This window comes from Alnus glutinosa, chromosome 3 (genome assembly GCF_958979055.1).
Source record: "Alnus glutinosa chromosome 3, dhAlnGlut1.1, whole genome shotgun sequence".
Classification (NCBI taxonomy): Eukaryota; Viridiplantae; Streptophyta; class Magnoliopsida; order Fagales; family Betulaceae; genus Alnus; species Alnus glutinosa.
Genome location: NC_084888.1, coordinates 6,663,212 through 6,686,742, shown reverse-complemented (window position 1 = coordinate 6,686,742; position 23,531 = coordinate 6,663,212). Strand labels below are relative to the sequence as shown.

The following is a 23,531-nucleotide window of genomic DNA, read 5'->3' as shown; positions in this document are numbered from 1 at the left end:
GTGTTTCTCTTTTTCCAGTAATGAGTCACGTGATGATGGGGTGTGTTTTTCTTGATTCTCTTGACTTAGCATTAAAGTATGTGGAAATTTGTGGACTCATTTACAGTAAGTCGCCTGCCTTAATCCACAACCATTGAAATGAAGCAAATTTAGTGGGACCAAGTGACTGCCAACACAGAATTTGGCCATGATGGGGTGTGTTTTTCTTGATTCTCTTGACTTAGCATCAAAGTATGTGGAAATTAGTGGACTCATTTCCAGTAAGTCGCCTGTCTTAATCCACAACCATGGAAATGAAGCAAATTTAGTGGGACCAAGTGACTGCCAAACCGCGCTCACTTCTGCAGAAACACAGAGTCATCAGATCACTTTCCTCCTATATATACAAGATGTGCTTCTCTGACACTTGCAAAATCCAGTGCACTATGGCATCAAATTCATCAATCTCACTGGCTTCCATGTTATCACTAATTTCAATTCTAGTGGTAGGAGCTGGTGCTGGTGAAATCGCAATCTACTGGGGTCAGAATGGAAATGAGGGTAGTTTGGCACAGGCTTGTGCCACTGGTAAGTATGCCTTTGTTAACATAGCTTTCCTTCCAACATTTGGCAATGGTCAAAAACCAATGATCAACCTTGCCGGCCACTGTGATCCACGCAATAACGAATGCACCAGATTCAGCTCTGACATAAAAGCGTGTCAAGCAAAAGGAATTAAGGTGATGCTCTCTATTGGAGGAGACGCAGGGAGCTATGCCCTTTCTTCAACTGACGATGCTAGACAAGTTGCAGACTATCTTTGGAATAACTTCTTGGGGGGCCATTCTTCATCTCGCCCTCTTGGAGACGCTGTTTTGGATGGAATTGACTTTGTTATTCTACATGGAACAGCCCAACACTGGGATGAGCTTGCAAGGTATATTTCTGGTTACAGCAAACAAGGAAAGAAAGTATATTTAACAGCAGCCCCTCAGTGCCCTTTCCCTGATGAATGGATGGGAGGTGCCCTTAAGACAGGCCTATTTGATTATGTATGGGTGCAGTTCTATAACAACCCTCCATGCCAATACACATCAGGCAGTATTGACAAACTTGTAAACGCATGGAAGCAATGGAATTCTATTCCTGCCACCAAAATTTTGTTAGGACTTCCTGCAGCACCTAAAGCAGCTGGAAGTGGCTTCATTCCTGTTGCCGATCTAACTTCTAAAGTGCTTCCGGCCATTAAAGGTTCCGCCAAGTATGGAGGTGTGATGCTGTGGTCCAAATTCTATGATGATCAAACAGGATACAGTTCTTCCATCGAGAGCAGTGTCTAGAAATCTGAATACCCTCTAATGTATGCATGTAATAGTCTCGAAGTGGAATAATTGCTTATGCTGCTTTTGATTAATGCTTCTTTGCTTGCTATGAGAAATTTCACGGTCTTGTTAATGGGCACTGTTTGATTGCTAAGCAAATGATTAAAAGTCCTTTTTTCTTCTTCTTCTTCTTTTTTTTTTTAAAAAAAATTTTTTACTATCAAGGACCTGAGCGATCGAACAGAACTTGTACTCATAGACTTTCCTACTTTTCCTCATCAGCCAAATAAAGCGTCGGTGTAGAACTTGTCTCTTTCAGGGTCTTCTTCTGTATTAATGTTCAAATTCAATATTGCTATAATGGCTGTTAAATGTGCTGTGCACAACCCTTTTGTTTGGACTTGTCAGGTGTCAGTCTGATTTGGTGAGCAAGTTGGTAATTGATGACAAAATGGTTTCATTAAAATCCTCCTTAGAGCTATATGACTGCAGGCACTTTGTGTTCGGCTGACTCTTCCTGTAGTTTATGGGGGCTCTGCTCCTCATTCTACTCAATTAAATGTCCATATATTGATCTTTCAGAGGTTCTTCGGAACATATTTATATACAGAAAAGTTGTCACCTTTTGTCTTCTATATAGTGCTGATTGATTATGTCTTTCACCTATTTTTTTATTTTGGTAGGAGCACATAACATATCCCTTAAATCTGATGCAACAGTTATCACTCTCACCTATTAATTTCTAAAAGCAAACAAATTTGGTTTTAGTCGGTTTCCATTTCTAGTCGCCTGGATGATTTTGGTCCCTTAACTATGTAATTAAACTGCAATTTTGTCTCTGAACTATCAATTGTATTAATTGAACGCTTAATGTTTCGAAAATGCTTTAATGCTACTCTTCCACTCTCTTGCTATTAGCCTATTGCTATGCAAATGGCAATTATTGACAAGCTAGGTAGACTCTCTTTTTCTTTTCCTTTTTTTAACATGCGCTTGTATTATTGACATGACATGTTAAGCTACAGGAAGACTCAGAAAATCAGAGAGAAGAGTCAGTGGCACACACTGTTCGCTTGGGGCTTCTGGTGTCTTCTCTGACTTTGTGAGCCCTATTGTGTCCTAACATGTCATGTTAACAATACGAAGATAGATGAGATTGGGAAAAAATATATATATATTGACATTAGCATTCACATTATAAGGGCAAGGCAAGACAAAGGTATATAACATTGCATTTTCAAAATATCAAGGACGAAATTGACACAATCGATAATTCAAAGGATGAAGTTGGAATTTAACATACAGTTTAATGGCCAAAATCTAATTTGAAAAAAAAAAATTGTTCTAAAAATTTGAGATGACCTCTAGACCACCATATAAAAAATCTTAGTACCATAAATGAAGTTCTCGATCTGTTTTTATAGTGTACTGTCTTACCACAAACGTTGGTGAAGGCTTTGTATATATAAACAAGTCTGTTATGGTAGATGAGTATGAAATACAAGACTTTGAACTCGATCTTCCTCTTATCTTGGCGTAGAGTTGTAGCTGCTACAGTGTTTGAGTCCTTGTGGATTTGGTCTGAAGTGTTGGCTGTAGATAAGTTTCTGACAATCTTAAAAGCACCTCTTGAACACCCACTTCAAAATCTAATACTTCAACACCAAGAAGACAAAGGACTCTTAGTTTCCCTGCTTAGTTTGCTATGTGAGGAAGTTGGATTGTCAAAGCATACTACTAGCTAGTGTAAAGTTGTTGCAGGTAATCCATTCTCTCTTCTTTTTTGTTTCTATGTTAGAGAAAAGTTAATTTTAAAAGGGAAAAAGAATATGAGTACTTATATATAAAAATATATATATGAATGGATTTCAATAAGGATGAATGATATTCTGCTTGAATTAAATATAACTTAGTGATAAATAAATAAAAGATAAAATAATAACACGTTAATAGATAGGGAGCAGTGAGAAACTAGTTTGCATATTTATTCTTGTTCCATCTGTCTGCTGCTTGGCATTTGGTAGCATAGACAATGCGTGCACTTGTGGTCACCATGGTCTTGTGGTCACTCTTAAGATACCAATCATGTGAGCTTGTCCCTCAAGGAGTATATAAGGTCTTCGTCATTCTTTATCCTTATGCATAAACAGTTGCTAAAGACCATGGAAGCCTCACAGCCTTTAGCGACTGAAAGTTTTTCATACAGTTGGTTGTCAAACGTAAGACCCACTTTGGATGGACTTGACAGGCCATTTAGAGCATCACTTGATAATTCTCATGCAGCCACCTCGAAACAATCGGACTACAAGATGAAAAAGTCGAAGAGATGCTCGGAAGAATCCCAGGACTTTGATTTCGAAATTCCCATATCCCAATCTCTTCCTCTTGCTCATGCTGATGAGCTTTTTTTCAACGGCGTCATGAAACCTGTATTTGTCGACCCATCAAGGATAGAGCTGTCCAATGCCTCAAATAACAATCCCGCCATGCCTTTATCTTCATCCTCTACTTCCGGAACTGCTATTGATCAAGTGGTTCAAGATAACTGTTATTTTCTCAGAAGATGGAAAAAACCGTTGGAGCGAATCTTGCAGAAGTGTTTTGGATGTCTCAGACCTTTATGCCATAAAATATTAAAGGGCTCAAGAAAATGTACTAGAGTTGATGATATTGATAGGAGAGTGTCGGAAGTTAAGAGCTGGAGCAACTCACCACAGGCATCTCCGCGACAAAGTATAGTTTATTCAACAGGTGATTGCTGTGATATGGAGAGCTCGATTTATGAGGCGGTTCTTCATTGCAAAAGATCAATAGGTTTGTTGATATATATATATTCTTTCTTTTTTGTTTTTTTTTCCCTCTTCAGAAAAATAACTTTATTACTAACTAAACTTTTGGGTGCCTGAACTTCTACTTTTTTACTTTCAGAAAAATGATTATTTTGCACAGAAAGAAAGAGAAGGAAGCGAGCAGGGAGCTGCAGGGAGCTAAAAGTACTTGGTAGGAGATCAAGCACAACTTGTACTAATTTGTCCTATTTCACTGGCCTCTTTCTTGTGGTTGTTTGTGTAAATTTTTGTCTTGTGAAGCAAGACAAGCTTCACAGATACATATCTGTGCTGACAAAAACAATATGAAAATCGGATGTTGTTTGTTTCCTTCATCTTGTGATATGGATGGAGAGCTCAAATAATATTATTTGTTGTCTTCGTCTTGTTAAAATAAGATCATTTCAATTTCACTCTTGCTATATGTGTTTGTGTTGCACTTCCATGCGTGTTTTTGTGTGTGTGCTGGGCTATTTATTATTTAATGTGGTTCCCGAGGTGAATCCATGAGTCAGGAACCTCAGGCATCTGGTTACTTACAGGGGATATACAGTAATGGTTTGGATTCATTTAATTGCTCTGCAGACCAAAATAAAAAAGCAAAGGAAAAAGAAGAGAGAACTTTTCAAACATGATAGGGGCATGAAAGAGGACCCTAAATGTCTTCGATCTACCTCTTAGCTGAGAGAGAGCCCGGCTCTAATTTGTGGATTATAGGGTCAACCAAGGGCCCCCCAATGTTCTTGTTTTTTCTTTTTGTTTTCTTAAGGCATAATTTGTGTAACGGTAAATGCTACATACTATATTTTTATTTAGTCGATTTACCTTCATCTCATTAGGCTGATGGGCATGACAATGCCACATCAGTCCAGTGGGATGAGAGTTAGATGAGAGTGTAGTTTGTAATATTACTTCTGTATAACACCCTGAAAAATCAAGTTTCACACCGAGCTGAAGGATTGTGAAGGTATTACATAGATGTTAAGTCTTACAATATTAATTTCTTATTAAGTGCAATTAGGTTATTTAAATGATTCCAAGGATTTTTAGTTGTAACATTCTTTTAATTAGGTAATATCACATATGTGGTTAACATTTTTTTGTAACAAATGATATCATAGTAATATCTAGTAACATCGATCATATGACGCAGCAAACTTGAACACTATATGGTGACGTAGGACCTGGCAACTCATTATTAAAAAGTTGCAAACCTTTTAAACTTACGTCTATCAACTCATTTATTTAGGGTCATCATTATTTTTCTTTCCGCTTGAAATAAAGAGGATTCATTTTTTGATCCAACTCTTGTTTTGTCGCATCCAACTTTTGAGAGAATTCCTTAACAATTCACATTTTGTTTTATTACATCTAATAATGTATACGGTGTCATGTCATTTAAAAATTTTAAATGACATAGCAACAAATTTACCTTGTAGCAATATATATACTAAATATATATTGTTTCTATATCTACAATCGAAGTATCCAGAATTTCAGATGAAAATGGAAGACAAGGATGTAAGATCATATAATCTAGCAAAGAGATAAGAACAAATAAATAGAGACAGAGATTCAGCGTATGGTCTACATCTATACATCAAAGCCTTTTTCTTGCTACAATATTTTTGCTTGATTTATTTGATGTATACAAGACTCTATTTATAGAGAAAGTTTAAACGTTACAATTCTCTTCTACTTCTACATTAACAACAATAAATCGAATTTATCATCTTGTAACTTTTGTCTCTTGAGTGCATGTAAACCCTTGTATCTTGAATGATTGTAACTCTTATCTCTTGAGTTATTGTAACTCTTGTCTTAATACACCCTCGCAAATCTAACGGTAGATCACAGACGTCGAGGTTTGGTCTTGAACATCAAAGGGCTAGAAAAGAAAAATGGCTACTATAGCCTAAATTGAAACATTGGTTTCTATGACCGAAACTTTAACTTCGGCGACTCTAGCCGGCATCAGCTACCACTACAAAAATACATAGGTTTTGTGACATAGCTTTAGTGGCCTTTCAGGATGTCTGAAAGGTCACTAAACAATAGTGACCTTTGATTAGTGGCCTTTCTAGAAGGTCAGTAATCGAGGAGTCAGTAATTCCTATTTAGTGGCGTGTCACTGGTCAGCACGCCACTAATTAGTGACGTGTCATTCTGGCACGCCACTAAATATTAGTGGCGTGTCGTTCTGACACGCCACTAATTAGTGGCCTGTATGTTATACAGCCACGCCACTAATTCTGGCGTGGCCAAAAAAAAAATTTGTTATACACTCATTCGATCAATGAGTTAAAAGTGCTGAGAAACGAAAGATTTGGATTTGCACTTGTGTGGATATGCTGTGTACTGAGTCATTGAAGCCAAAATTGTTATAGGAAAACTGAAAGGAACGTATGCATTGCTTCTTTCAAACTGACATTAGCCGTCGTAAGCCATCATTTTGCCATACTTTTCCTCAAATAAAAGCATTTTTCTGACTCTTTTCCTTAGAGATATAATTATCTTCACTGTCACATTCACCCATTTGACGAGAAAAATCAGAAATAATTTGCAAAGTAAAGCTCCTTTACGTGTTTCTTAGCTCTTCGGAGTTCCTTTATGTATTCAAAATCCTGAAAATTTGTTTACAGAAAATTTGTTTATCTGTAAACACATATAATAGGAAGACAAAAAAAAAAAGGAAGACAAGAAAAAAGAAAGGCGTACCTGTGTAGGAGAGAAGAGAGAAGATAGAAGGAGAAAATGGGGAGGGGGGGAAACGAAAATAAATAGGGGGTGAGTAGAGGAAAAAAGGGGGGAAAACGAAAAATTAGTGGCGTGTGTCAGAGAGACACGCCACTAATTAGTGGCGTGTCGGAGTGACACGCCACTAAATTTGTGGCGTGTCGGAGTGACACGCCACTAAATTAGTGGCGTGTCGGAGAGACACGCCACTAATTTGTGGCGTGTTGGAGTGACACGCCACTAAATTTGTGGCGTGGCTACTAGACACGCCACAAATTTAGTGGCATGTCAGTCCCACACGCCACTAATTATTTTAGTGAGGTGTTACTTTTTGACACGCCACTAATTAGTTAGGTGTCAAAAAGTGCATTACTGTAGACACGCCACTAAATGCAAAAATTTTTGTAGTGTACTATGGTCGGGACTTGGACATCGGTGAGTGTGGCCAATATCGGCTACTATGGCCGATATTTGGACATCGTTAATTAACTTTGATTGGAAGTGGCTACTATGGCTGGAATTGGGCAAATTATGGGCATGAAATCTTTTTGAGCATTTTTTTTTTCAACAAGAATAAATTGGGTAGGTGGTATTTGCCGGTAGCTAGAGGAAACAATGACAATACAACATGTCTTGACAAAAGAGAGACTCACGTGAGTGTGGAAAGAAGAATAGATCGGGCACAATGACAATGCAACATGTCATGGACATGGACAAGATATGCTAGGAGAAATGCCACAGTCGATGCCATCACCTTTCTGTTTCTAATTCCTTGCCATTTTGTTTTCCATCTTGGAAGTTAGTTTTATGATGAAGAACCACCAAAAATGAATGTCACTGCCTCTACATTTTGTTTTTCTGTTGTAGCTAGAAATTTAGCATCGATGGAGGGGACCAACCCTGCATTGTTTTTCTTTGTAGCTAGAAATTTAGCACCGAGAGAGGGGACCAACCCTATATATTTTCCTTCTTGTCTTCGCTACAATTCAGTATGTCCCTCTCATTGTGGTTAAAACCCTTTGCATGTTCAGACTTAGCCATTCTCTAATAGCATCCCCATTAGGATTAGCCAAATAGCTACGAAAAAAATATAAATTTTTATTTTAGTTATTCATTTTTTTCATGCACATTTCAATAGATTCTTTATTCTACTCTCTATTTGCTTTAAATATTGTTTATGAAAGAAAAGATAATCACATAGAAAAATAAAGACAATAGCGAAAATAATAAAATAAGGCTACATTTTATTTTTGTTCCTTGATGAATTCACAATACATGATGCTCCTATTTATAGGAGAATTGAGAAGAGTGAGTTTAGGTAAATAAGTAGAGTAAATTACCATAAAATCTTATTACAATCAAATTTGATTACTTTCAAATCTGTTTTATAAGAGATAACAATAATTATAATAAATCTCTTAAATCAGATTCCTTAACATACACTAACAAATTGTGTGAGAGATAGTGTGAAAGAAAAAAAGAAAGGGAGAGAGAGAAAATAATAAGTGCAAGTAGGGCTGAGCATGGGGCGGGGGGGGGAGGGGATGGGGATTTTTTGACCCCGCCCCGCAGAGGTGCGGGTTCCCCAAAGTGAACCCGCACCCCGCAGGAAACCCCCTCCACCCGCACGGGGCGGGTGTAGATGGGGCGGGGTTGCGGGGCGGGGATCCCCGCGGGTATGCGGGGATCCCCGCGGGTTTTGACCCATTAACCTTGTGTTCAAATTTTTTTTTTTTTTTTTTTTTTATAAGTATCCCTATGTTCAAAATTTACTAATCCAAATTAATAATCCATTATTTGTACTCCCTGTCACCCTTGCAAATTGCAAGTTGCAATTGAACCTTAATTAAAATCCCAACATCTATTAAAATGTGAGGAGAAAAAAACTTAAAAAGAAGAAAGAAAGCATTTTTGCTTGCAATGTTTTCAATCACTTAGTGCAAAAAAAATTGAAAAAAAAAAAAAAAACAGATTACAAAGCAAAAACATAATATTACAAATATTACACATAACTGCTAATTACGAATAGAAATTCAATCCCATAAAATGAACAAATTACTGACAAAGCAAATAACATAATATTACAAGATGAATAAAACCCAAATATTAAATGTTCCAAAGCATCAAGCATCCGCTACATCTCCCAATCGGATTGAATCTTCACTTCACTAATCCTCCTCAAGCAAAAGATTGATGTTCTTCAAATTGATTTCTACAAAAATTGGAACCGATAATTAGAAATTTAGAATATTTAAATAACAAAATAAATTAAGAAGTGAATAATAGAAAGCTAAAGGCCTAAAAGCTTACCTGACTCGAGCTTATAACTTTCAAGATCTTCAACCATCTCTGTGTCATAACCATTGATGGGTTTTGATCTCAACCAGTTTTGTGTACACACCAATGCTTCAACCGTTATTGGGGCCAATGAACTTCGAAAAGGATCCAATACACGCCCTCCAGTGCTAAATGCCGACTCTGAAGCAACTGTAGTAATGGGAATGGCTAACACAATACGTGCTATGTGGGATAGTACTGGGAATTTGGTTGAATTCACCTTCCACCAAATTAAAATATCGAAGTTCTCATTCGGTTTTTCATTCTCCTCCATCAAATACCGATCTAACTCCGATTTATATTGAACATCACTATTAGGAGTCATGAGGTTTTTGTACCTATTCATCAATGTATAGGCACGTTTCCCAGTTTCTCCCGAGGAACCTTGAGGAAGTGCACCACTATGTTCACCTTGAGAGTTTTCTCCAGTGTTGAAGTGATCAAACAATTTCTTAAGGTAGTTCTTCAATTTTAATATCATATCATTGCCTTGCTCAGCACCAAGAATATCATTGAACCAACATTCTAATGATACCAACTTGGTCCGTGGATCGAGAATAATAGCAACAAACAACAACACATTAACTTTATCAAGATCCCCCCAATACTTTTTATACTTCAACATCATTTTCTCCGCCATAGAACTCAATATATAATCATCACTGTCACAATATTCTTGTAAATGCAGTTGAATGGCAGAAACTTCTTCAATGTACATATTACATGTCACATACAAAGACCCCGAAAGTCGCATTGTGGCTTCATAAAAAATTTCAAGGAACTTGAGAAAAACCCTAATACGAGCCCAATCATCACAATTAGGAGGTCCTAAACCGTTTTTGCTATCCAACAACGTAGGACAATAATATCCATCCAACTCTTCCATAAGTTCAAAAGCACTTTGACATTTTTCTGCACCTTCCAACATCTTAAATGTAGAGTTCCATCTAGTTGGAACATCCAAACACAACAACCCCTTGAAATTAATGTTTTCTCTTTCCAAACAAATCTTAAAACTCTCAAATCTTGCAGGAGAAGACTTCACATATTTAACCGCACTTCTAACCCTCATAATGGATTCATCAACCTCTTTCAACCCCTCAGTCACAATAAGATTTAAGATGTGTGCACAACATCTCACATGCATAAACCGATTTTCTAATACGGCACTAGGCTTATGAGCACTTCTCTTCCTCAAGTACTCCAAAGCAGCATCATTGGAAGAAGCATTATCAACCGTGATAGTGAAAATGCTACCAATGCCCCATTCATGCATACACGACTCAATCTTTCCCCCAATGGTCTCACCTTTGTGATTAGGAATTAAACAAAAGTTTAAAATTCTTTTGTGTAAGTTCCATTCATTATCAATAAAATGACCAGTAATACACATGTAATTAAGGTTCTGTATTGAAGTCCAACAATCAGTGGTAAGACAAACCCGAACACCAGATGTCAAGAACATTCCCCTCAACTTTTCTTTCTCAGACATAAAGAACTTAAAACAATCCCTCATCATAGTAAAACGGGAAGGAATTGAAAACCTAGGTTCAACTGTTTTCATAAAGTCCTGAAACCCTTCACCTTCCACAAATCTAAATGGCAACTCATCCACTATGATCATCCTAGAAAGTGCTGCCCTTATTTTTGAAGCATTAAACTTAGCAAGCACAAGGTTACCACTAGATCCTTCACCCATTGCCGCATGTCCTTCCCTCTTAGCCTCAAAGCTCAACTTCGATTGTGTCTTATCAAACCTATCAGGAAATTTTTTACAACTTTTCCTTATATGTTGTAGCATAGATGAAGTACCATGGGTTCTAGGGTGACAATTAAACTCCCTCTTACAATAAATGCACTGTGATTTATGATCATCGGGGTCAGTCGACTCTAACTTGGTAAAATGTTCCCAAACCGATGATGTTTGCTCATTTTTTTTAGGTTTTGGTGGGAGAGCTGCACTAGGATTTTGAGGGCCCATAGTTGAAGAACTAGAACCCATATTGGTATCCAATAGACTAGGCCTAGATGAAGCAGAACTAGAATCAATAGGTCCATGACTAGTTGAATCGTCCATGACTTGATTCTACAATTTAAGTGGAAAAAAAAAACATAAATCAGTTATTTTGCAAGCATGACGTATTTTATTTTGCAAATATTTCCATATAATTTAAGTAGAGTCTAAAAGGCATTCAAAGGGATTTTACCAATACTAAATCAGTTAATACATGGCCAATTACACATGACTTCAAAGCACAGAATTCTAGTCAATTAAAACAGAAGATTTCAACCGAAATCATCAACAACCCAAAAGCCAGAGGTACACGACTAAACACCAAACAACTAACCCTTTAACCAAAATCTACTACTCAATTCATGGTTCAATAACCTAACAAAAAATCAGTTTCAAAACTACACCTACAGGTTACATCCATTTGGTCGCTGCCCACACGATCAGTTCAACAAAAAATAAAGAGTTGGTCCGTAGAAGATGGGCCAAATCAGTGAATAACATGGACATAACCCATGCAGAGACCAAATTTTATCTTGATCGTTATGCATAATCTTGCCTTTGGACAAAAGCATTCTCTGCATAATAAATACTTGCAAAAATACAGAGCATCATAAATACTTGTAAAAATACAGAGCATCAACGTGGAAAAAGTCTTCATTCAAAAAAAAAAAAGGTGGAAAAAGTCTTTCAATCAATTTATTTGTTAAACTCCTTTACGATATCATAGATCTGATTTTTTTTTTACAGGGGAACAGAGCTCTGGGTTGCAAAATAAAAAGAACAGAACAAGAAACCCAAATCCAAAACATCACATAGTCGGCTGAACCACACAACCAGCTAGAAACCCAAATCCAAAACATAACTCAAACCAAAAATCAACATACGGTTTCCCCAACATACACGGCCGAATCTTCACAGGGCCAACAGGAAATCCATACCCAAAATCATTTACAGATTCAAATCAAACTCATGAAAAACAAAAAGGAAAACCCTCACTAATCAACAACGAAAATCAATGGAAGCATCAGATTTAAAATAAGGGAAAATAAGGGAAAATTGTACCGGACCGTGCTGCTGTGGCCTGCTGCTGCTCTGTGCCGGACCGTGCGTGCGGGGAGGTGACTAGGTGAGCCGATGACTGGCGCCTGGCGGAGCCAAGGAGGCAAGGGCGGTCTGCTGGGAAGGGGCGAAGGGCGGTCTGCTGGGAATGGGATGGGAGACTGGGGCAGTGCGGGTGCGGCGCAACAGAAGGAAAAGTTAGGAAATTAGGTTAGCCCAGCCGGTTAGTTTTTTTTTTAGAAAGCTTTCTTCCTTTTTCTTTTTTTTTTTTTTTTTTTTTTTTTTTTTTTTAAACATATGCGGGGCGGGGCGGGGCGGGGCGGGGACCCGAGAAAATTTAAGGGTCCCCCCCGCAACCCGCCCCGCCCCGCGCGGGGGGGCCAAAAACAGCCCCATGCCCCGCACCATGGGTGCGGGTTTTGAGCTCTGCGGGGAGGGTTGGGGCGGTTTCTGCGGGGCGGGGCGGGTTTTGCGGGGATTTGCTCACTCCTAAGTGCAAGTATTTATTGTTCACACTATAAGAAAAAATGTTCAAGTATTTACTCTACTATATAAACACAAAAAAAAAAAAAAAAAATTCATAATAATTAAATTTAATTATTATGAGAATGTAACAACGAATTTGGCAGTATTCTTAAAAAAAATACAATACATATGCTGTAACGGTCCAAATTTCATGAAAAAAAAACACAAATTAATATGAACCGTCGAAAAAACTATAATATATACTATAATTTTTTATTTTTTACGACACGTAAGCAAAATCTTGTGTACACAACAAGTATTTGGGGTTAGGAGGGAGGCGAATGTGAAAGTCCGACAAAGAACACGCCCCAAACAAGAAGCAAGATTGTAGACAATTTGGGTGCATGAGGCCAAAAACATTGCAATGTGTTGCATGTCCCAGGTGTCGGCCTCTCGTCACCACAGGTACAACAGGAATCTTTTGCTTTGTGGGGCCGGATTGTACTACGAAGCACTCGAACTAAACTAAAGTTGAAGCAACACATGATGTATGATTCCTTTTAATATTATATTATTATATTATTATACTATTCAATAACCATTCATTCATCATGCTTTATTAAATATTTAAATAATTATAAATTAAATTCTAGCTATCTCATCTAAAAAAAATGTTCATCTATATTTTAAATACCTACTAAGCCATTGGTGGTGCCTCGTTCAGTAGTTTCAACGTAATCTTCAAGTGATTGGGCAAGTATTGAGGATTTGATTCCTGCAATTAAGAATTTTCAAATCTGATTAATATTAGTTATTTTGTGTCATTATATTCAAATAAATCTAAATCAGATAAATATGTATGTACTTATGTATTATTGATTATTAAAAAGAAAAAAGAAAATGACAAAGAGTTACGCAAAAAGCGAAAATCATATAAATCTAAATCACATAAATATGTATGTACTTATGTATGGATATATATGTGCAGGGGCGGACCAGGGGTTGGGACCTCCACCTCCATTTCAAAAAAAAAAAAAAAATAATAATTGTATTTATTTGGTTCTTAAGGTTAAATTTTTGGTTTAGTCTATATACACACATTTAACAAAGTTGATCAAATAAGTTCTTTGAGAAAATCAAATTGAGAATAGATCCTTTCCATTTCACGGATGGTATCTATTTCAAATGAAATATCATGATTTAAAGTTGATGCATCTAATGATATATATGAAGTCAATGTTGGCACGTCTGTTAAAAAATTTAAATAACGTGAAATTATGTACACTATTAGATGTATCAACTTTAAATCTTGACGACTATAAAATTGATAGTATCCATTTTATTTGAAATGGAGATAATCCTATTCCATCAAATTGGGTCTTAAAGTCAATTTATTATGAGAAATATTGCATGTATTTTTAAGTTCTCACTTTTTAATATAACAGTGAAAATCATCATTAGATACTATATGTATTTTCTTTTGTCATTTCATTCAATAGTAATTTTTATTACTACGTCAAAGAGTGAGCACTTAGGAGTATGTATACAACTCTTCATTGATAATTTCACAGTGTGAAATACATTATAACGATTAAACAAGGTTTTAAGGAACAATTTTAGAAAACTATCATGTGTCATTCTTGTGTCCATCTAAAAATGAGGTAGCTCTTAAAATTTGCATTTCATCAAAATTCAATAATGATTAGTCGCAAGCTCAATGGTGATGTTAAAGGCTACCTCATTTTTGGATGGACACAAAAATGACACATAATGAACTCTTTTTTTTTTTTTTTTTAACAAATAGCATGAACTATCATATATTACTGAAAAAAAAGTCTAATGACAAATTACAAAAAAATAGATTACTAACACCTACGATGTGTTATGGATTACTATACGTTAGCTTTCTCTCATTTCATTTGGTATGCTGTCTTCTGGATAACCTCAAAAAAAAAAAGAAAAAAAAAAAGAAAAATAAAAAGACGTGCCTTCGGGATAAGATAAAGAATAGACTACTAATAATGTGGATCAAAATAATCATTTATCAGAATTAAATAACAATTCCTGGTAATTGTCTTATGAACAAGTGTACGGGAAAAAGTGGCTCATTTCTAATTTTCTTTTTATCCGCATGGGCCCATGGCCCATGGCCAACACTTCTTCCACACGGCATGCCGTTCATGCAAAACTGTCTGTCGTTTTGTTAAGATGGGTAAAACTGAAAAGATTGTCAGAAGTGGGATTTGAACCCACGCCCTCTCACGAAGACCAGAACTTGAGTCTGGCGCCTTAGACCACTCGGCCATCCTGACATATGCTTGACATTGTTCTTCCTATTTTGAAATTATCTAATCTAAAAACTATGCATCATTCCTCTCATTGAAACATCTTCGTTTCGCTCTGCTAGAATTTGAAACCATTGACACACGCAGAAGCGACCCCGCAGTACAGGTAAACTTTCTGTGTGTTAGGGTTTTCTCACTCAATTCATTTCCCACTTCCTGTTCCATCGAGCTTTTCATTTCGTTAATACGATCGCTAAAAAACCTAACTGAAATGATTAGACCCTGAGCACTAGAGTTCTAACAACATAAATAGCTCATATTTGATTTTCAGACCACAATTTCATATCATATGCTTTATTCGTACCTCACTATTAAGCAATTCAATAGGCTATAAAATTTTGTCTTAATTTCAATTTTTTTTTTCTTCTAATTCTCTTTTATATATATTTTTCTAGCTATGAATCTGGTTCCATTCCAATCCGCGGCACGGCCGCCGTGGTTTCCGATGTTACCGCCTAACCCGCCAATGTCGTGTGCCTTTTGGGAGACTAAAAATGTGAAGGATAGGCTTAGAGAGCTACAAGATACTCTTGATCTTGCACAAGCAATGTATGTCCCAATCCCAATTGCAAACTCCTTTACTTCACTGTCAAATCGTTTATGTGACCATTTGGTAGCAATTTGTGTTCATTTTGTTTGTTATTATCATATCCCACATTGCAGGCAACTGAAACTAGCTGTGTTAATTGAATCTATATTCTTAATAGGGAGAAAGAGCTAGAGATGTTGGCAATGATCAAAGATGGTAAAGGGCGTTTGGAAGATGAGGGTTATGTGTCCAATGGCATTTCGGTTCATGGGTTCAAAAAAAAATTGGAAGATAAGGGGGTTAGTATGGAATCCCAAGAGTCGCGTTCAGTGGAAGCGGTGAATATATTGATGGCAAAATTAAGAGCTCAGCTTGAACCATTTAGGGTGATCACGGATGAAAGGACTCCATGGGAGGAAAAGTCTGCAGCAGTTAGATTGGCTGATAAAACACGGAAGTATAAACAAAATAAACTTTGGAGGAAAAGAAAGAGGAAGCACATTGCAGAAATGCACGCAAAGGTGGTGTCCTTTCCGCCTTGCTTCTGCTTTATTGGGTTTATGTTGGACAGATGCTTATTTTGTTTCTTTGCTTTTATTGTTTTGACGATTAGGAGCGTGAACGATTTGAACAAGCTGATCAAGAAGCTGATGAATGGAGGGCTAGGGAGATTGCTAATGATATTGCAAATCGCAAGGTATTGGATATTTAGATGTTAGGCTGCACTTTCCAACCAGTATTTGCTTGTATTAATATCCACAGGTGCTAAGAACTTGAAATTCATTTATATGATCTTTTAGCTAAATATGTTTGTCCTCTATGGTGTATGTACTGCTAATCAATTTAGGTTAGCAGCCGATATAAAATCCTTTCTAAAGAGTCTTTAGTTCAAATCTTCCAGTGCATTATGTTTTGTTTTATTTTCATTATTTTTATTTTTTGTGTGTGGTGTCAGTATCTGTGGAGTTGAAAATAATTCATCCATTTTGGAAGCAAATTAAGATTTTCTTCCGTATGTGGAACCAGTGAGGAGCCATTTATAGGGAGTAAAGTGACTGATTGTTATGAAGTGCAGGTTGGGTGGCTATAACGGACATCAATAAAGTGAGTCAAATTAGATATTCCATCATCCTTAAAAAGAGATGTTGTCTCTAAAGTGTTAGAAAACTAGAATAGTGTGGCAACTTTTTGTTGCTTAACCCATATGTTGGCATGAGTTACCATGAATAATGTGGATTTGTAAGCAAGAACATTCATTGTGTTGATGACCAGTTGTATTTGCAATTTGCATGAAAGTGCAGCCTAAATATTTTTTTCTTAGTGACTTAGGCATGTGGTTTTGCAGGTAGAGAAGATGAAAGAAGTTGCAAAACTTAAAGCAAAAGAGGAGAGAAAGAGACTAGAATCGGAGGTGAGCATTGGTTGTACATGCCCATATAAATGTGTTCTGTAGAAACTGAGTCTGTTAAGATGCTGTTACTCTTACTCGTTTGATACTGAGTATCTAGTGCATTTGGACCATAGTTAAGAAAACTTCGTCCTACTACCTTGAATTGGCTCATTTGAATCCTGTTCCTGCGTTCTGCTTTTCCTAGGTTCAAGCCTATGATCATATTTTTTTGTCTTGAGCAACATTATCATTGGCTTCCCTCTTACCACTTCTTACATACTCGTGCAGTAATTGGTCTTTGCTGCGGATAACAAGCACACTTTCATCTAGAATGTTCAGATATTTTGGCCCTGTTTGGCAAGCTTTTTCAAAACATTTTTCGCTTTTTAAACACCGAAAAATACTTTTTAGACAATAGTTATCTAAACGAGTTTTCAGATGTGGCCCCCACTACCAACACTCTTTTCAAAACAAAACACAAACACTTCTTAAAAAACTCTCTCCACTTTCATATAAGAATATTTTTAAAACACGCTCACCTTTAAAGAAGCGGAAGTCAGCCTTGTTAAAAAAAAAAAAATCTAAAAATTAAAAAAAAGAAGCGGAAGCCACCCCTTCACGAGAGGTAGGTCTCTCCTCCACACCTCCAGTGTCCACCCACTCCACTGCGGAGGGCAGTAGGGGTGGAACTCCATTTCCTATCCTCATTCTGTCTTTTTGCATCATGTTCTCTCCAACTGATTTGATTTGTCTTTTTCCCAAGTCCATATTCTGATATGAGATCATTTGATGGTGAGATACTATTTTCCGTGTTTTCTACTAGTGCCATTATCATGCTCAGGGAGTCGGGGGAAAGAAAATACGCATTGTATGGAACTTTTTTTCATGTGGAAGACGTTGCTTGGATAGCAATGATCTGATGTAATTCAAAGGGTACTACCATTTATTGGATGGTCTAGAGAGCAATGATCTGATGTAATTCAAAGGGTACTACCATTTATTGGATGGTCCACCCCTTACTGTCATCCAGAGATAGGACCCATCTAAAATTTCCATTCTTTAATTATTGTTGCTGATATCTCTCTGCCTGACACTAGGTTTTATATTTCAGCTTGAGCAGGTATTAATTGTGGAGAAATTGCAAGAGTTGCGTTCCATCAGGATCCAAAAATTGAAGAAACAAGGTCTGGTTTCCTATGGTTCTTATTCTTTTTCTTACTTGTCTCAGTTGTGGCAAATGTTCTATTTGCTTAAAATGTAAATCTGGTGATTTGTAGTATATCAGGTTGCCGGTAACCGCAGAGGAACACATTTCACATATCGAGTACAATATGAATACTTGTTTACCATTACAAATTGTGCTATATCTCAACATCAAAGTTGAACTTAATTGCAATATTATGTTGCTGTTCCACTTCAACATCTGTATATGAGAACCTTATTTTTTCACATCAAAGTTGACTACTGCGATGCTTTTTTCCTTTTTCTTTTTTTCTCTTTTTTTGATGAATGCTTATGACGTTAATTTGATTAATATTGTCATATTACTGAACAGGATAGGGCACAATGATATACATGTCTTTATTCATAGTACTGCAATGTTAAATATATTTGATTCAATAATTACACAAACTTATGGTTGGTTGCATAATTATGCAGGTCATTTTCTTCCCGAGGAGGATGACAAGTTTCTTGAGAGAGTTCAAGCTGCAGTTGAAGAAGAGGAGCGCCAGGCAATTGCTGCAGCTGACACAGATGCTGCTAGGGATGCGATTGCAACTGCTGAGGAATCGAGGAAACCCCTCCAGAGTCATGGGCCTGACTCAAAAGTTCTAAGCAGTGATAAAGGCAGTAACAAGGAAAGTATAGACCAAATAATTGAAACTGAAAATAATGAAGGCCCCACTACAGTCACTGACAGTGAAGGTGGAAAACAAGGATCAGAGGGACAAGGATTTAATGGAGTTTATGAATCTTTGGCAAATCTACCTTTAGAGTTCTATCATTATTATCATGGTAGCAATGCCGATATGGGCACGCTTATTGAGGTGATTTCAATTAGTACCTCTTCAAGTTTCTACATATCTTGCAAGATACAACTATCTACTGTGTTCAATGTAATTGATTACCTGATAGTCATTAGTAATTTTGTTTAGATTTAAATCTTAATAAGGTCCACTCCTTGCAGGTGAGAAGAACATGGGATGCATATATAAGACCAGGAGGAAGGTAAGGATGCCGTTCCTTTGGTACATGCTTGCTCTAATGTAATAAGAGGCACAACACCTCCACTATCGTTGACTCTCATGGAAACTCTAGCACCACCACTACCATACCTCCACGAGTAATGTTAGGAACCATCTTTTTATCCTCTAAAATTGATATTTTAAAATCACCATTAGATTTGTGATAGATTATTATTAAATTTTGATTATATGATGATTTTAAAAGCCACATCAACTTTGAAAAGATAAAAAAATAGTCCCTAACACTACTTTACCTCCACAGGCTTTGCTGATGCTCCAATCACCTTTAATGCCTCCCATTCATTCTGCATTATGTTTTTACTTCCAGTTTCATTATTTGTAATTGCTGTTAAATTTGTGCAGCCGCATACCAGGGCATTGGGTTCAACCATCTCCTCCAGCAGATGAGATATGGGAATCCTACCTGGTGAGGCCTAAATGATGACTTGACTGCAGAGTTTGTGGCTGTTTTTGCTGAAAACATGGTGGTATGTTGAAAGTTTGATAGCATTTGTGTACTCATTTTCCCCATCTGGTACGCATTTAATATACTAGATATCCATTTGATATCTCCGAAATGTATAAGGTTTCTTCCATATGGTGACTTCTAAGCTTTCGCAGCATTGTCAAAGAAGTGCTCAACTGCTCATATAGCTGGAACGGACCAGAGTCTTAAGTCATCTATCGAAACATGAAGACACTAAAAGACATTCTCAGAAAGAACATACAGGAAGGTTTAAATACCGTTGTTCGAAGTTGCAGCCGATCATGAAAATCTTCTCCTAAAATTTTGACTGGGTGTAAAGCTTATTATCTTGATGTATCTTTAGATCTCATATACATACATATGTCCATCTTACCCAAATAAAAAAACAGGATTTAGCAAGCAATTTCTTCTTGGTGACATTCATATTATGAGGAAAGAAATGGTACACGTATTTTTAAGTGTTTATTCTTTGATGTGAGAAATCATTATTTATGTAAAATATACAAATTAAGCCGTCCAAAAGCATCAAGGAGTAAGCACAGTATTTCTCGTAAGAGAAATGTCTTCCATTTGAGTAACTTTATCACATTCAACGATTTCATATTTTCATTGCTCCTTGGTTAGAGCAAACAGTGTATCACTTCCGTTCATATTTACAGTCTTACAGAGTCCAACTGGGGCAAGCTTCTGATGCAGCTCTTTTTGGTACAAATGTTGCCATCCTCAATAACATACGCTCCCCCACGTTTCATCCAAAAACTCACAGAAACTAGAGAAAGAGGGGGGGGAAATACAGCAGAGATGTTTTGAAGAAAAAAAAAAGGCATTCAATTGCGATTAAAAAAAAATAAAAAAGAACAGAATCTCGAAATTTCAGTTTTATTTTAATTCTGGGAGAGAAAATAGAAAAAACAAGAGTGTTTGAATGTAGCCGGGGGTTCGAGATGCTCCAAAACTAAAGCTTCTGGGCATCCTACGATCCGGCAAGTAATTCTGCGAAGGATTTGTTATTAATGTTAGGGGGGCTCAATCCAATGGTTCCGAACCCCTCTGCTGGGACCTTCGCTTAGCTAAATGTGTGAGAATACTATCATATTATCGACGAGAAAAATATACATATTTATGTACGAAACATAGATCCAGAGATAAACCGAGCCAATAACCCAAATATTGGGCTCGGCGATCCGCTTTCGGTACTACTTTTCGAAGGCAAACTTGGACAAGAAGCGCACGGATTCATGTAGCGCTGCCTCCATAGGACCCTTCGGATAATTAAAAACTCAAATGAAAAAAGGAATGGATTGGAGATAAACGATGAAGATGCTCAGTGAATACGAACCAGATTGACTGGATATTCATCTTGCTTGATGGTTATTGAAAACCAACCAGCAATCGATTTCTATACTTCTTCATCGCATCGCATCTATGGCCCGTACAAGGCAAGGCAGAGAAAAATGAAAAATCAGAAAGCGTTTTTGAGAGAGAGAGCGCCGGCGATGACTAAACCCTAGGGCTCCCTCGTATGTGGCTACACGGCTTACTATATATAGTAGTGGAAGAGCGGAATTAAGGAAAATCAAACTATTCGTCCATTTAGATTTAGTTAACTTAAATTACAAATTATTTCGATTACTCTTATATTAAAATTAATTCAAAAATTTTTGTGATTGGTTTAATTTACAAATCGCTCCTTAAAGTTAAATTTTGTTAAAAAATTTGACAGATTCCACTAAGTGTCATATCAGCATTAACAAAATAGCAACACGTGTGGATCATAATAAAAAAAATATAAATATATTAAAAATATAAACAAATAATACTTAAAAAATTATTTTTTTTAAAAAAAAAAAAAAAAAAGAAAGTAAAAGTGACTGTCGATTGGACGATCAATCCTTTGAGGATGGCTAGGGGTGACGTACGGCCACCCCAAAGGCATCTTGAATGAGTTTGTGAGAGAGAGAGCGTCGACGATGACTAAACCCTAGGGCTCCCTCGTATGCGGCAACACGGCTTATTATATATAGTAGAGGAAGAGTGGAATTATGATGCACCTAAACCGTACGATGAGCTTACTTTTTCCATTTTTCTTAGGTCATCTCCAGCAGATGCTTTACTTTAACCAAAAAGTCAAATTTAACTATTTTTGGCCTTTTTTCTTCTCCAGCAAATTAGCTACTTTAACCATTTTTTCTTAACAGTGAACAATAAATAGCCAACAATGACTATTCACTGTTCAACACTACAAGCATTTTTTATTAATATTTTCTCAATCTCCCACTCTCCCTCTTCGTCCCTCCTGGTCCTGATGCCCAACGAAACCCTCCGCCCCTCTCGGTCAACACCACCAACCCCTTCCCTCTCCTTCACCGCCGCTGCCCTTCTTTCCTCCGTCCCCAGCAACGTCGTTATTCTCACCCAAGACCTCGCCGATGAGCTCGTCCTCGTCAACACCAAGCCCGACAAACTTCGGGGCGAGATGCTCGACCTCCAGCACGCTGTTGCCTTCCTCCCCCACACCAAAATCCACGCCTCCGTCAACTACGCCGTCACCGTCGGATCTGATCTCTGCATCGTCACTGCCGGGGCCCGCCAAATCCTCGACTCGTCTAGGTTTTGGTTCCTCGTCGCCGATCATCTCGACGCTCGCCGATCCTCATCAACTTAAGAAATGAGATGGGTTGGGGTTGGGGAGATGGGTTGGGGTTGGGGGAGTCCGGAGAGTGAGAGGGAGAAGTGAAATAAAAAATAAAAAATAAAGAAAAAGATTAAAAAACAATATTTTAAGAAAATGAAGAGTGGAATAGAGATTATTATTTGAGTGTTTTTACGATAGCCAGTGGTTAAAGTAGAGATTTGTACTTTTTAAGTAGCTATTTTAACTCCAACTGCTGGAGATGGCCTTAATGGAGGGTCATTGTGTGTAAACGTATGAAGTTATGTGATCGATCAGATCGAGACTGGGTGCAATATTTTTAACCTGGATCGTTGTTTATACCATGCCGTTTTAGTTATAAACTTTTTGTAAATCTCATTTTTAAATTAATTATTTTATTTGTAAAATTTATATGTAGATCCTGTAGATTCAAAAATTTATTTAAAAAAAATATGTACATGAAATGTATAAAAGATATAAAAAGATCATTTTTTAATTAAAAGAAATTGTAAGTTTAGCATTTTTTTTTCTTAAATAATCATAGGTTTTATTGTAGAATTGACTCCACATATTTAATTGTGATTTTGAAAAGAAGAAAGATGAGAAAAGGACAATGAGAAAAAATGAATCATTTCTCTATTATATTAGTGAGAATGTTAAACGAGTAATACTAGGGTTATAATACCTTTACAACTCTTTTGTTTTTGCTAATAAGCCAATTAGAAAATGTTTAATACCCTTCAATTGCTGACACATGATAATAAGTTGTAAAAGAATTATAAATAAGCTATACGCCTTGCTTTTATTTTTCTTGTTAAATATGGAATTGAGAGATTCAAGGATTGGTTACCAAATATTAAATGAAGAAATTAAAGAGACTGATTCCATGATTTCTTTCATTAATTTATTTTCCATATATGAAGTTGATTTGTATTCTCAACATCTTGAAAAAGATATATATTATTTGCACGCATTTTGTAGACAAATTGTACACACAATGCCTTTTGGCTGTGTAAATTTTTTTTTAAAAAAAATGCCAAAAAGTATTGTGTGTATAATTTGTGTATAAAATGTGTGCAAATAACATATCTTTCTTGAAAAAATCAACGGATAAATACTCATGAAAAAAATTATCAACAAA

The 23,531-nt window shown here is 36.7% G+C and overlaps 3 protein-coding genes and 2 non-coding genes across 7 annotated transcripts; 3 read left to right on the top strand and 2 right to left on the bottom strand.

The window, feature by feature from the left end:
• Positions 1–375: 375 nt before the first annotated feature.
• LOC133864370 (acidic endochitinase-like) lies at positions 376–1,434 on the top strand. The gene has a single exon (XM_062300677.1). The coding sequence runs from the start codon at positions 390–392 to the stop codon at positions 1,317–1,319; it is 930 nt and encodes a 309-aa protein (XP_062156661.1). The 5' UTR covers positions 376–389; the 3' UTR covers positions 1,320–1,434.
• Positions 1,435–3,428: 1,994 nt separating this feature from the next.
• Positions 3,429–4,545, top strand: LOC133864582 (probable membrane-associated kinase regulator 6). Its single transcript, XM_062300961.1, has 2 exons — positions 3,429–4,115; positions 4,230–4,545. The coding sequence occupies exons 1-2, from the start codon at positions 3,440–3,442 to the stop codon at positions 4,235–4,237; spliced, it is 684 nt and encodes a 227-aa protein (XP_062156945.1). The 5' UTR covers positions 3,429–3,439; the 3' UTR covers positions 4,238–4,545.
• A 10,423-nt stretch (positions 4,546–14,968) lies between these two features.
• TRNAL-CAA (transfer RNA leucine (anticodon CAA)) lies at positions 14,969–15,052 on the bottom strand. The gene has a single exon. It is a non-coding gene; the product is annotated as a tRNA-Leu (tRNA).
• Positions 15,053–15,081: 29 nt separating this feature from the next.
• Positions 15,082–20,188, top strand: LOC133864845 (U11/U12 small nuclear ribonucleoprotein 59 kDa protein-like). Of its 3 annotated transcripts, none has more exons than XM_062301271.1 (10): positions 15,082–15,191; positions 15,481–15,634; positions 15,793–16,135; positions 16,228–16,311; positions 16,960–17,025; positions 18,116–18,188; positions 18,664–19,052; positions 19,193–19,233; positions 19,614–19,785; positions 19,872–20,188. In XM_062301271.1, the coding sequence occupies exons 2-9, from the start codon at positions 15,483–15,485 to the stop codon at positions 19,690–19,692; spliced, it is 1,227 nt and encodes a 408-aa protein (XP_062157255.1). In that variant the 5' UTR covers positions 15,082–15,191; positions 15,481–15,482; the 3' UTR covers positions 19,693–19,785; positions 19,872–20,188. The 3 variants fall into 3 exon arrangements, with proteins under 3 accessions (XP_062157255.1, XP_062157257.1, XP_062157256.1); XM_062301273.1 differs by having other exon boundaries at positions 15,793–16,138; positions 16,231–16,311; positions 19,614–19,738; XM_062301272.1 differs by having other exon boundaries at positions 15,793–16,138; positions 16,231–16,311.
• A 470-nt stretch (positions 20,189–20,658) lies between these two features.
• LOC133865139 (small nucleolar RNA snoR145) lies at positions 20,659–20,805 on the bottom strand. Its single transcript, XR_009899664.1, has one exon. It is a non-coding gene; the product is annotated as a small nucleolar RNA snoR145 (small nucleolar RNA).
• Positions 20,806–23,531: the final 2,726 nt, after the last annotated feature.

What these genes read in the sequence shown, in the direction of transcription:
- LOC133864582 (XM_062300961.1), top strand. Translation starts at nt 3,440, where the DNA reads ATGCATAAACAGTTGCTAAAGACCATGGAAGCCTCACAGCCTTTAGCG.
- LOC133864845 (XM_062301271.1), top strand. Translation starts at nt 15,483, where the DNA reads ATGAATCTGGTTCCATTCCAATCCGCGGCACGGCCGCCGTGGTTTCCG. An exon ending in TTGCAGAAATGCACGCAAAG is followed by an intron (nt 16,136 to 16,227) that starts GTGGTGTCCTTT and finishes TTTGACGATTAG; the next exon opens with GAGCGTGAACGATTTGAACA. An exon ending in GAAAGAGACTAGAATCGGAG is followed by an intron (nt 17,026 to 18,115) that starts GTGAGCATTGGT and finishes TTTATATTTCAG; the next exon opens with CTTGAGCAGGTATTAATTGT.
- LOC133864370 (XM_062300677.1), top strand. Translation starts at nt 390, where the DNA reads ATGTGCTTCTCTGACACTTGCAAAATCCAGTGCACTATGGCATCAAAT.